This window comes from Tachypleus tridentatus, chromosome 9 (genome assembly GCF_004210375.1).
Source record: "Tachypleus tridentatus isolate NWPU-2018 chromosome 9, ASM421037v1, whole genome shotgun sequence".
Taxonomy (NCBI): Eukaryota; Metazoa; Arthropoda; class Merostomata; order Xiphosura; family Limulidae; genus Tachypleus; species Tachypleus tridentatus.
The window spans coordinates 64,700,882-64,714,687 of NC_134833.1; the positions used below are offsets into that span (position 1 = coordinate 64,700,882).

A 13,806-nucleotide genomic window follows, 5' to 3' on the forward strand; every position below is an offset into this window, starting at 1 on the left:
CCAAAACAAATTTCAGATTAAATACACCTCTATCTCCAGTTCCAAAGTCATGTGGGACAAGATTCAAAAGTTTAATGGAAAGTATACTTCTGACTCCTTTCGATCTTGCTCTCTGATGGCCAGGGAGAGGGAGTTGCTGATGCCCAGAGCATCACCAGTACTCTCGGCAAAAGCTTTTCTTGTGCATCTAGCACTTCTGCTTCATCCTTCACCTTCTTAGGCATTAAGACATGGCCAGAGTAATTGTCTCTTTCCTTTTGGGCTGATCGTCTCTGTGACTATAATTACCTCATTATGCTGGTGGAATTCAAGCTTGTTTTTTATCGATCTGGCAGCACATCAGTTGGATCCAATGATATTCATTATGAGATGATGCACCATTTTTTTCCTGCCTCTCTTGCTGTTCTTCTGGTTGTTTTTAACCAGATCTGGCAGGAGAATGTTCTTCCTTAAGCTGACCTTTATTCAACACATCAAGCAGCTACGTGTCAAGTGTACAAGGGCACTGAACGGTCTCTGTGCCCTCTCTTCTACCTCTTAGGGAGAAGATTGATGTTCTATGCTAAAACTCTCTGATGCTCTTATTCGATTAGACTGAACTATGGGTCTCTATTCTGTGGCTCTGCCAGGACCTTGGCCTTGAAGATGTCAGACTCTGTTAACCATCAGGAGCTTTGGCTCTGCACAGGGCCTTCTGCACTTCACCAGTCCAGAGTTTGTACCCTGAGTCTCACAAACCTCCTCTTTACCTTAGCCTTTGTAACTATCTTTACTGTATACTTCAAAACCTTAATCCTTATCACAGCATTCCACCTGGGGTTGTGTTTTCCTTCCTTAGTAGGCCATGCTGTTTTATAATAGACAGTCTGCAGTTGTTTCTTTTGGCTTTTTTGTCCAGGTGCAGTTGGATGAACTGTGTCTGTTCTTGGATAACATAGCTGTATCCACTGATCAGCCCATCCCATCATGGCTAATTACCATCCCCAAATGCGACCTTTCTTTATGACATCTGTAAAATGCAGATACTCCGAATTGGAAGTATTGCCTTCTATTTGCCAAATATCTTTTGAACTATCTTTCCATTTCCATTTATACATATAGTTTGAAATTTGGTGGCTGTGGGCTCTGCCATGGTTTGTTGTGAATCGGTTGTTGCCTACAGAATTCCCTCAACAGAGTTTATACCCACAGCCAATTTGTATGCCATTTCTCTTGCCCTGGGTCACATAGAAGCTATGCAGTACACGAACTGTACTGTTTATACTGGCTCGCTTAGCTCTCAATTGGCCCTGAAATTGCTTCACATTAGTTCTTATTCTGTTCTTGTCAATATTCAAAACCAACTGGCCCATTTCTCTCTATCATCTAATTCTATCCAGTTTTTCTGGATACCAGGCCACATCTGTATTCATGCAAATGAGCTCACTGACATCTTAGCTAAGTCTGTTTGCTCTAGTACTTTCACTACCCTGCTTGTCCCGTACATGGACTATAGTCCTGTGTTCAAGACTCGGCTCTGCGCCATTTGGCATTCAACTTGGAGTGAGCAATGTGATAACAAGTTTTTCCAGATTAAACCTTCTATTGCTCTTTGGCTGTTATGCTTCCTGCTTCCATAAGGATCAAAAGGAGGAAGTTGTTCTGGCTAGGCTATGCATTGATCACAGCTTTTTTGCTCATCACTTTCTTTTATCTGGTACTGATGCACCATTATGCGGTCTGTGTGACACTTGTGTCACAGTAGCCCCCATTTTACTGTCATGCTGTTATTGTGATTAGAGCAAGGGCATCATTTTAAACATATTTTTACCATGGGTTCATCTTTGATGTTGAACAGTGATATTGGCAATGGTAACACTGTTCACTTCAGATGTGTTTTAAAATATTTAAGGGCCATTGGTCTTTTTAACTCTATTTAAGGTTTTAATTTGAAAATTGGACTGTGTTTTGTTTTAGCATGATACCTTTTTAAACATTTTAATGATTTTAATTTTTTTACTTTTTTACTAGTTGAAACAAACCAATGTGACTATCTATGGGTGGTCAAAACTGCCCAGTTTTAACTGGCTGGTTGAAACCATTTTCTGATTTCAGTCATTCAACCTGGATTAGATATATAGCACATGCTAATTGTAGGTTAGATGATTCCATAAACAAACCAATGTGACTATCTATGGGTGGTCAAAACTGCCCAGTTTTAACTGGCTGGTTGAAACCATTTTCTGATTTTAGTCATTCAACCTGGATTAGATATATAGCACATGCTAATTGTAGGTTAGATGATTCCATAAATTCATAAATATAACTGAAGAATTATTTTTTTAAAAGCAAGTCTTTGTCTCAGCTTCCAAAGCTTTGTTACCTAAATATTTATGCTTGTATTTCAAACAGTAACTCATAGAAAGAATAATCCAACCATAAATATTATTTAAAACCTGAATCAAACCATATGCAATTCTTAAAAGTTTTCAAGGAATGTCTGCTTATAGTTTAAAAGTTTTAAAGTAAACCGGATATTATTCTACCAGTTGGTTGCCTTTGCATTTCTCTTTCAACAAACTGATATTCTGCTTATATTAAGTTATTAAATTTGTAATGTCTTTGAATACAGCTAGAAAATTTATTTGCTTGCTTTAAAGCAGTTTGCTCTTCAGTTTTACAGAAGTATTTTATTAGTGTCTAAGTTGTTTTCATATTTCACAGCATTGTTTTCTGACAACTAGAAGATCAGAGTAAGTTATTTCCAATACTGAAATTTATGTTCTGATTTTGTATTTACCAACTAAAATTGATGCTGTTTAAACTAAAGAAACATCTTTAATAGAATTGCAGAGATGCAGCGATTTCAAATGTCTGAGCGTAATGATTGTAGACAGAGCCTTTCATCATTTGCAGCTACTAGGTCTGACCAATGTCTCTAAGCTGTTTACTATTATATTATTATTATAACTGTTAATATTTATTACTGCTATAGATTGCTCATTTTTGACTGTGTTTTGTGTATTTAATAAATAAATTTTAAAAAATTATTTTGAAATTGTCTTTTATTTAGTTTAGAGTAACAAACATGCTGGTAAAACAACATTGAACATGCACAAACAGTAAGCAGAAAAAGCCTTTGTGTGAGGACTAGTTTATATCATATTTATGACACTTATTGTAATAGTTTTGCAGCTTTTGCAGCCTTTGCTTTCATGATAATTTCTCTGGAAGGTTGGGAGTTATAACAACATTGTCCATTTGATTGCACACACATCTTGTGTGTAATAATACTGCTCAAAACTGAGGTGCTCAAGTTTGGTCTGAACTTGCTTTTGTTTTTAGTCACTAAACTAAATATCCTTTCACTGTCAGCATTAGAATGGAAGATTGTAAGATTTCCAAGCATAACCCTATACAGAATGTCATACTTCTGGTTGCTGTTTCCATCCTTAACTGTAGACAGCTGAACCCAAAACTTGTCAACATTCAACTGAAGGACAGTTTCTGAGAAAGTATCAATTTGATAGTTCAAATATTGCCCTTCCAACTTGTCAATAGTGTTGTGCTCACGTGTATTGACAAGGACAGGATACCTGTCTGTGAAGAAGTGTAGAGAAGAGAAATCTTTGCTGACTTTCAGTTTTGGATCAGCAACCACTGCATGAATCAGAAGTTCATAATTTAGAGGGAATTGTTTCATCATGTAATTTGTAGCTGCAATATAGTATTTCTTGACACTGGTGTAGAAGCAGATCAAGTCCAGGTCCTTTTCATATTTAACAATGTATTCCTTGGCAGCATTTCCAATAGAAACTGCCTCATCAGACTTGTGTAACGATTTATTGTTGTAGTGAAGTTCAGTGATGTTGCCTTCAAGATATTCTGGCTTGATGTATCTGACAAGTATATTTTTAACTTGTGTAATCAGAGTTCTATGCATAATGTGTATGCAAGGTTCTTCTCTTTGGAATATCAAATTGGCTTGCTCAAATAGAGGAATTGCAGACTGAAGAAAAAGACAAAATAACAAGTTCATTTTGTTGTCCAAGAAAACTTATCTAACTTGCTCTGTGCATAACTTTTCTTGGTTACTTCCTTGCTAGCTTTTGTTTTCTTCTCTTTTTTCATTGATTGTCTCTTCTTTAGTTCAAGGTCAGACTGCCTATACATATATTGAGTTATATCAAATGTTTCTTTGTCTGCTTTTGGAGACTGTTGTCTTGTGTCCCTGTGTGGCTGAGAGGATATCCTGACTGTTAAAGTCTTGCTGTCTGACTGAGCTGCACGTTTAGATCCTTTTGAATCTAGTTTTTCCTTTTCACAGTGAAATACTTCTTCAGTGGCTTCCTAGGCCCTGTATAGCATGTTAAGGCGTGCAACTTGTAATCTGACAGCCCTTTCAGCCGTGGGAGCATTATAATGTGACTGTCAATCCCACTATTCGTTGGTAAAAGAGTAGCCCAAGAGTTGGCAGTGGGTGGTGATGACAAGCTGCCTTCCCTCTAGTCTTACACTGCTAAATTAGGGACAGCTAGCACAGATAGCCCTAGAGTAGCTTTGTGCAAAATTAAAAAAACAAACAAACAAACAATCAGTGGTTTCCACATGTCCAATATTCTATTGAGGCACATCCCAAGTGATAGCCATCTTGTGTTAACAAAAGTTGTAGAATTTTTCTTGTTTCTTTGTCATACAATCCTTAAAACTCTTTGAAATGTTGTTTTCTGCTAGCACTTTTGTCCAGAAAATAGTAGATATCTATCAGTATATCAGAAAATTGGCAGGGCAGTTGTCTGGAAGCTTTCTGGGCAGCAATATTCATGAGGTGACAGGCACAGCCCATGAAGTAAATGCTAGGCTGTCATCTTGAGATGTGTCCCATCACATCTTTACCTATACCAGACATAACTGAGGCATTGTCTGAAGAAAAACTAAGGCAGTTTTCCCATGGAATTTTCCTCTTTGTCAGTTCGTGGTCCAAAAGCTTGAAAATATTCTCTCCTGTTGAAGCTTCTTTTCATTCCACCATAGTCAAAAGAGAACAAACAATTTTTCAAGCAAAGGGTCAAGAGTCGTCCATGTCTGTGGATCCATCTGTGTCTAAACTGTAAACACTGTTAGTAAGTATGCTTGAAATCATTTTGTCATCTTCACAACCCAACATTTATATAATGGCTGTAGTTTTGTTTCTAGCACAGGCATATTTTTTTGCTATATCAAAGTTTGGGAACATTTTTCTAAATAGATGTCCTGCATGATCGGCTACAGCTAGGAGTAAATTATGAGCAATGACGAATTGTGTGAACATCACTTCTGCATTTATGGTTTCATATTCTTAATTCTTACTCATAAATGTCGTTATCTACATCGTTTTTGTCTTCGCCTCAGTATTTTGTTGGTGAGATGCCGATTTTGTATGTCTGGAACAATCATTTATCCCGCCATGCGCCACAGAAAAATCGATGTGACAAACTGTACAAAACGCATGACTGTCACTGACTTTTGATGCAAAGACTGGATATTTTGCACTATACTCTTTCCTAAATTTTTGATTCACAATTTTAGTCCTTTTAGATTTGCCAGAAACAACACAATCTGGTGAATGAGACCTCTTTTTTCCATCTTGTGAAGGATCGCATTAGTGTTTCTATGCCGCTTAGAAATGAGAAATACACATCTACACGAGTGCTGATTGGCTGACAAGCACTGATGACATGACTATGGATTATCCCACATAACCAGTATGGAGAAGCACCGCACTCAAACTATTGGTAGACGTCAGAGATACAATTTTTTTTTTTTTTCAAGCACAAACATGATTATCGCAAGTAGCCATTTGGACTATGTCTTTTATTTATTATCAAAATTTATTTGTATCTCACTAGAAATTTTCTTTTCACCCCTTTCAAGTGCTGGGGGAACAATTTATCACTTTATTGTATAGGCCTGTATAATATATAATAATTTGGGAGTTGTAACAAGTCGTAATATTTGTCTGTATGACTGTATAGTCATAAGGTATACACCAGAATCGTAATGCTTACGCTCAAATTGTAATGGTTGGCATCTCTTAGAATCAGCTCTTGTCAGTAATGTTTCATTAGCAAATATGAATATCTTACTGTTCAAAAAAACAAATACCAAAATAAGTAAATGAACTACAAACAATAAAGATCCATATTTGAACTCTTGAGCATGGGTTAGAAACTTTTTAAGAGAATTGAGTGCAAGTTGAAAGGAGTTATTTTCTGATGAGCCACAACCTACTTGTTACAGGATTCTGTTGGTTATGTAGTATATACTTCTTGTTTTATTTTTGCTCTGTGTATGTATGTGTGTGAATAACTGAGACTGAAAGCCATATTTGGTCATTGGAAGAAACAATTGTGACTTGTAAACCATAGTTTACTAACTTTTGCTTCACTGGTCAAACACTTTTAAATTACATTTATTTACACTTTTTACTTTATACACCTAACTCTGTATGTCTATTCCTTTTTAGTTATCCATCAATTTCAACATAAAACTTTTATTAATTTGTGTGAGGCATTTCATTGTATGTTTTTTGAAAATTGAGATACACAGCAGTGAGGGAATGATAATCCAGAATTAAAAAAAAACCTTATCAAAAATTCCTAACAGGCAAGAAGGCTTATTTAAATGAATGCTTAAATGTTTATTAAAGAAAAACTTTCAAAATACCTTACTAAAAAAAAACTAACTTTAGGTTTGAAAGTTGTACCAATAGTATAAGTCAAACTTATTTTCCTGTAGTTACTGATTTCTCTCCTGACAATATCTTTGAACATAAAAATAATAGTGGCAATTTAATAGTTTCATAGGAATTTCAAAATTGTCAAGGACTTTTATATCAAATTTCTGTGCACCATCAAATCTTTAAAGAATAAATCTTAGCATATAATATTTATGGGTTTTTGTCATTTTAGTATGTTTATAGGTATTTGCCACTGTTCAACATTACTGAAGAAGGATAGAATTCTCTGAAGCCAGGAATAGGCTGGTGCTAATTATTTTTTATTTATTTCACCAGTATTTGGAATTTTAATGACTAAAGAGTTACACAATCTTTCATATAGTATGCTTGTTAAAAATTGTAAAATAATAAAGTTTTCAGGTAAACATGTTTTCTCCAGATATATCTATGTTAATATGTTTTTAGGTGAAGGTCCTTACAAATGCCATGGATACACCTCTAGATGCAGCTTAATGTCACAAGCTGTATACCACATCAACAGCCCTTTTAATATTCTCCAGTTTTATTACAGTAAGTAATTTGTTTATGTTGTGTTTTTGTTTTTTAAAAAAACTTGTCAGTTAAGACTATTCAACTGTAGTTCTCTTTTCTTTATTTTCAGAGGTGCCTGAAGCAGATTTTTTTTCCCTGTTATTACTTAAAATGGTTAGTACCATAGTAAAACATTTATTAACATTGGAATATTAAATGGAAAAAATTGGAAGGACATGTAAACACCTAGATTTTATTCAAGCTTTTCAGTAATGGATGTGAATGTGAAACAGTTAATTCTGAGAAGAATAATGTGAATGTGTAACTATTTTGGAAAATTCGTATTTCTTTGGTAACACTTGTTGAATGATACCTTCAAGGTAGTGTTGGCTAAGTGATGTACCATATCACTGATGTGTCATAAATAGTTAACAGGTAGATGTGAAAATGGTAAGAGGTAACCTGTATGGAACATACGTGTAGATGTGATTTAATGCCTTAGTTATGGTTGTCATGGAATCTTCATTCAATGGATCAACACATTTGTATGAGTTTGTCATAGAAAATATTACTGTGTCACCAGCCAATACAAAAAAGGAAGACATATGCACATGGATATTGTATGATGAAATTAACAAATCCAGGTATGAACTGTTGTCTAATTTTTCTTGTTTACATGTGTGTGTGTGTGTGTGTTTACTAATATCTTTTTAAAAAGAATTTAATAAATTGGAAATTATTTTTGAAAATGTAGCATGCTTTTATTTTATTATTGTGTATCATAAATTATGTGTAAAAGCTGCTTTTATATTATAACATACAATTATTTTTAAACTTGGAAAAAAATATTTAAGATAATTTTCAAGGATTTTGAAAAATTTCATTTTAATTCACTTACCTTATATGTGTAAGTTAAACTTGCATTAGGCCAAAAAAAATGTTTTAGACCAGTTAGGGAATATGGATCTTTAGTTTGTATCCAAATATTTTTACATATTTTTTAGTATTCTTTAATAGTAATGTAACAAATTCTATCATTATTTGGATTCTTTTAGATTATTTGATTAAACCAAATCCAGTCTATGTAGTGATAACAAATTGATTTATTTTTTTCAGTAACGTATTCTTTGTTTGCTTGCAGTCCTAACCTCACAGACGACGCAATATAAAACTCTAATACTAATATACACCAAAGCCACAAATAAACTTGCTTATAGTTTCCCTTGCTAAAGGCTCAATATCAAATATGCAGATTCACTCATTGACTAATGGGTCCATTCATGCCAACTAGCCTAAAAAAACTTTTTCCAGTTTATGTCACAGATTTTTTGGAAAAAAAATTCAACCAAAAACTTCATTTTGATTTATTCAGCCATATAGTACAGGTTTAGGATCTTGCATGTCTGAATAAATCAAAATGAAGTTTTTGGTTGAATTTTTTCAAGGAAATCTATGACCTGAACTGGAAAAAGTTCTTTTTTCCAGCTGAGTTATCATAAAATGACCCTAATTGAATTGCAAATATATAGAGGCAGTAACTCTTGCTAAGTCACTAACAAACAATGAATTGATGGCTTCGTTACCTAATTATTAATTAGTTTACTGACTGCTGGATTGCTCACATTCTGCCAATTTATATTATTTTTATGAAATTACTAGATTATTACATTGACATCACTGTGTAATGAAACTCTCTCTACTAACAAACATCTGAATTAAAATATTAAAAATATGATTTACAAAAATAGCATAAAGGTAAACTTAGATGCAACTCACATTTAATTCATATCTATGAACAATTGTTATTTAATTGCACAAACATTATTGTGTTTTTACAGTTAATCTCTGCAGAGTTAAAATTATTACTAGGTAGAAACATTTTTATATCAGTATTTTGAAGTTGTATTAGCTCTGGTAACAACTGATGTAGTAAGGCAGCATTATGTTCGTGGAAAGAAATTTTTCAAAATTTTTCAAACATAATTGGTCACATAGCATAGTTTACCTGACCAAAACTTTTCACATTAGTTTAAACTATTTCTTTTTCTATACGTGGTGATTTCAGTGATTTTTGAACTCTATGATGTATTAAATATATTTACAGAGGGTTTTGATTGTCATGTTTTAAGATAAGAATATATTCCAGTTGAAATGAAGATGACTTCTAGTAATAAAACAGTTTCTAATTTGTTATGTCAGTTAATGTTGTTAGTTTTGACTTTTATTCTATTTTAAATTTTTATTTAGTTGCAGTTAATTGATAAAATATCAGTGAAAGATTTATTCTTGTTATTTTAAACAACAGGAACACTGTTGAGACCTCTAAAGCTACACTTCAAGCATTTTTGAAAAACAATGAAAAAAATTATTCATTGAAATCACCTGTTACTATATTACAGAATAACCCAAAATGATCTTTCCTATTTTAAAAGTTTAATAACTAAGGAGATACAACCATACAAGTTTTAACATCTTGTAGCCAAACTCAGTTTTTATTGATGTACCAGTAGACGTGCATTATTAGTGACTCACAGCACGTGTAACTGATATTTGATTTTGGTTCATGTTTGCTGCAACATTTTAACACTTACATTAACATTGGTGTCTGTTATCCTAGCCTTTAGCTTTATGATGTTTGCTGTTGATGCGTGATACATGATATCCAATGATAATTCTTTCCTCTACTGGCATTTATTGTTATGCTGCTCCACCATGACTGATTGCAAGCCAAATAACATATTAAGTCTTTTCTTGCACACTTGCCTTTTTATGGGGTAACAATACTCATTGGAGTGAAAGGAAAACATAATAAAAACTGTTTGAACTGGGCTATAGAATGTTTAAAACTGTTATGATTGTATTTCCTTACTAATTACATTTTCAAATATGAAAATTAAATTTGGACCATGCTGTAGTGTATACACTTTTCCAGATTATTATTTCAGACAAACATTACTTTACATGTTTATGACAATGTTTTGTCTTCAGTGGTGGTTTTTTTTTATGACAATGGTATGGTAAGCAATACCTTTTTAAAATTAGTTGCATAATCTAATTATGAGTATTTTTTTATTAAAGAAGAAAAAGAGAAATTTCCATTGTACGTATCTAATATTTTGGATTAATGAATATGGACCATACGGTACCCTGAAGTAACTTAAATAAGAGTTAAAATGATGCCAGTTTATTCATTAGGATTTATTATCGCTTTACCTCACAAAGTTTTGAATCAGATAGAGAATAAATAAAATCTAGAGCATAATAAGGTAATATTAGTTTTATTGTGTTGACAGTTTCAGCTGAGAAGTTTGGCATAATGAACTGTTTATTGTACTAAATTTATGTTTTGGGATATGTGCCTCTGCTACCGCTCATACCATAGAACAAATTCATCAGTAGCAGCACATGGAATAGGAGTGCATTTAGGCACTGTACTGAGATATATAAAATAATAGATTTACTGTGAGTGGAAATGTATATTAAATCTATATATTGTGCATTGTTTGTGGCTAAAGTTTTTTTCTCAAAGATAAACTTTATTGAAAGAAAAAAAATTACATTTATATAGGTAAAGTACTGTAATTGTTAGAGAATCAACTACTATGGATTTTTAGTTCAGGAAAATATCTTCTATAGTATTGTGTTTAAGTAGGTGCTGTAAATAATATGCAAGTTTAATATACTAATACACAGATATTTAAACATTATTTTTTTCCAGAGTTTGACTATGGGACCTGGCTATATTTGTCCCCAATATATTATTCCTTTTATTTCTTGGACTTCATGTCAGTCGAGCTTGGATTAAACTAAAAACTATAAGCAGTACAATTTTTTGGGCATTTTATCTGTTGGTAAGTTTCTTGTTTTGAAAATCATGACATAAGAATATTCTCTAAAACTAACCACTTTTGTTTAGTTTTTAAAAGAATTTCTTAATATTTACAAGCTGCTAATTGTAAATTGGCAGGGTTAACCTAGGTTATTTAGTTAACCTTTCACTTTTAAATTGCTTGAACGTTAAGGAATAATTCTAGATACCATTTCTTTAATTCATTTCCTGTGGATGAAATCAAGGGAACATATGAATGTTTAAAGTACTCAGTGATTAACATGCAAATGGCCTTTTTAAGATTGTTTATCAGTTTTTAAATAAAATGTTAATTGTGTATGATACAATGTTGATTGTTGAGCATTTTAATACTTCTGTGTTCTTATATCTGTCTGTAGCACCTTCTGGTGGGCCAGAAATCAGATTTTAAAATGATTTTATTTCAAATATCTTATTACCATCATGTAACTATGTGAAGTCTGCTCCTTAGTGTTGTGTGAAAGCGAAGATATTTAGTATTTTTACATTGAAATATTTTAATTATTATAAATTTGGATATATTTTTGTTATTTTTGTCAGGAGGAGCATTGTATTTATAATAAATGCACATAAAGTTAAATAATAATAATAAATAAACTTAACCAATAATAATAATAATAAATAAATTTAATCAATAAATGAATGTTTCTTCATCATATAAAAATGAATTTTTTTCACCACAGATATTTTTTATGTTTCAAGTTGTTGTCAGTTCTGTTGTGAGTGTGACCCATTGCATAGTTTCTATGAAAGTGAATGCAGCTGTGTTTGTTGGAGACTTGGCTGATAAGGTACACACATGCAAAAATTGTTTGATAAGTTGAGAAAAGGTATTATTATTAAAGCTTTTTTTCAGAATTTATAAAGCATTAATTCTTGTGAAATATTAAGTGCTTTTAAGACTGTATAAATTAGTAATTAAGAGATGCTGAATTTGAAAGCAGTAACTTAGAAGATATGACAGTGTTAGGACTTCACACATTATTGGAACATGGTTGATAACTTTATCGATTTCACTTGTAGATTGGAGTTTTCTCTTTTAACCGTTGCCTTAAATTATTAACTTTTGAAATTGTTTTTCAGAATGTTATTAATTAAAGTACATGCTTGATTATAAATGTATACTTGATATAAGTTTGTTTGTTAGTGTGTGATTAACATATGTTTATTAAATGTAGTTTATTGTATATACTATAATTAAGGTTTTATGCCAAGGTTTCAGACAATTTAACATGTATGACAAGTAGATAATGATTTTCATTTATCTGGCTCTAATATACACTTGCCCTACATATACAATCCTTAGTTGTGTAAATACTTGGAATAAAAAATACTTGCTACAATCACAGTAAATTACACATCTGACATTTATAACTGAATACTATTAAATGCTAATCAGATGAGCGTGATGAGAATAAAAAGCATTTCCCTCAAACTGAAATCTTCCAATGATAGATGATGAGCATTGTAGTACATAAACATGTTAATCTGATAAATGAAAATTTTTATTATGTTTACTGATTCATTTAAATGAGTTAAGAAATTGAAATTTCATATTATGCTACTCACTTGTCCTCAGAACAAATAGGCTGGGTATGGCCAGGTGGTTAGGGTGCTTGACTCATAATCTGAGGGTCCCAGGTTCGAATCCCCATCACACCAAACATGCCCACTCTTTCAGCCATGGGGGTGTTACAATGTGATAGTCATTCCCACTATTTATTGGTAAAAAAAGTAGCTCAAGAGTTGGTGGTGGGTGGTGATGACTAGCTGCCTTCCCTCTGGTCTTACACTGCTAAATTAGGGATGACTAGTACAGATAACCCTCTGTAGCTTTGCACAAAATTCAAAAACAAAGAAACAGAACAAATACCTAGTGTGTAATGCTACTTTTCAAAAGATTTTTGTTACATCATTAAACTTTAATTCTTTTGCAGTGGGCTTGGTATAACATAAACAAGTTCATCTGCACATGTAACTTTTGATGTGTATCTTCACAAAGTTTGTTTGGCATTTTAGTAAAGATTATAAGTATTTTGTACACAAAAAATCAGATTTGTTAATTAGATATTTTTATGAAAATTTGTGAAAATATTGAATCTTTCATTACTAGTTTTAATGCAAAGTGATTTGATGTTATGATTAAAGAAAAAGTTCTTCATCCTCAGAATCTCAGATATTATTTGTGTGATGTCTAAAATTTCCTAAATACATTTGAAGCATTTATTTTCAGTAAGACCTTATATTTTGTTATTTTTGTACTGTAACTGTGTGGGGTCTTTCACTTGACTAACCTCATAACCATAATAAATAAATTATGAAATAAATATAAATGATGTTTTTTTTCATAATGAAAATGACAGCATATTATTACAAAAATACAAATATTTAGTCTAAGTAGCTTTAGTTTCATAATGCTGTATATTTATTATTTTTTTATTGTATTGACTTCCAGTCATACTTAGCTAACATACTCCGGTTACATATCCAGTAATATAAAACTGATCTTTAGTCTTCCCTGTCTTGACTGTGTTTTAGTGGACTAGTATTTTGTAATGTATAGCCACATTTCAATTATTATATATGTATGTAGATTATTACTACTTAGAAATAGGTTATTAAATTTATTTTTCTTAAAATATAGAGTAATAAATCAAGAGTAAAGCAAACAATTATCTCTTCTTTCTATGACCTTTGAACTCAGTTGCTG

General features: G+C 32.2%; 1 protein-coding gene across 16 annotated transcripts in view; it reads left to right on the forward strand.

Moving 5' to 3' along the window:
• LOC143225329 (transmembrane protein adipocyte-associated 1 homolog) overlaps nucleotides 1-13,806 on the forward strand; it is a 39,420-nt gene that overhangs the window by 4,545 nt on the left and 21,069 nt on the right. For 7 of the 16 annotated variants that reach the window (XM_076454515.1, XM_076454529.1, XM_076454527.1 and 4 more), the window contains exons 3-6: nucleotides 7,163-7,267; nucleotides 7,359-7,402; nucleotides 10,947-11,079; nucleotides 11,780-11,887. In XM_076454515.1, coding sequence (XP_076310630.1) covers nucleotides 11,789-11,887 — 99 coding nt within the window. In that variant the 5' untranslated portion in view covers nucleotides 7,163-7,267; nucleotides 7,359-7,402; nucleotides 10,947-11,079; nucleotides 11,780-11,788. The other 9 variants (XM_076454523.1, XM_076454526.1, XM_076454530.1 and 6 more) reach the window with 7 other exon arrangements.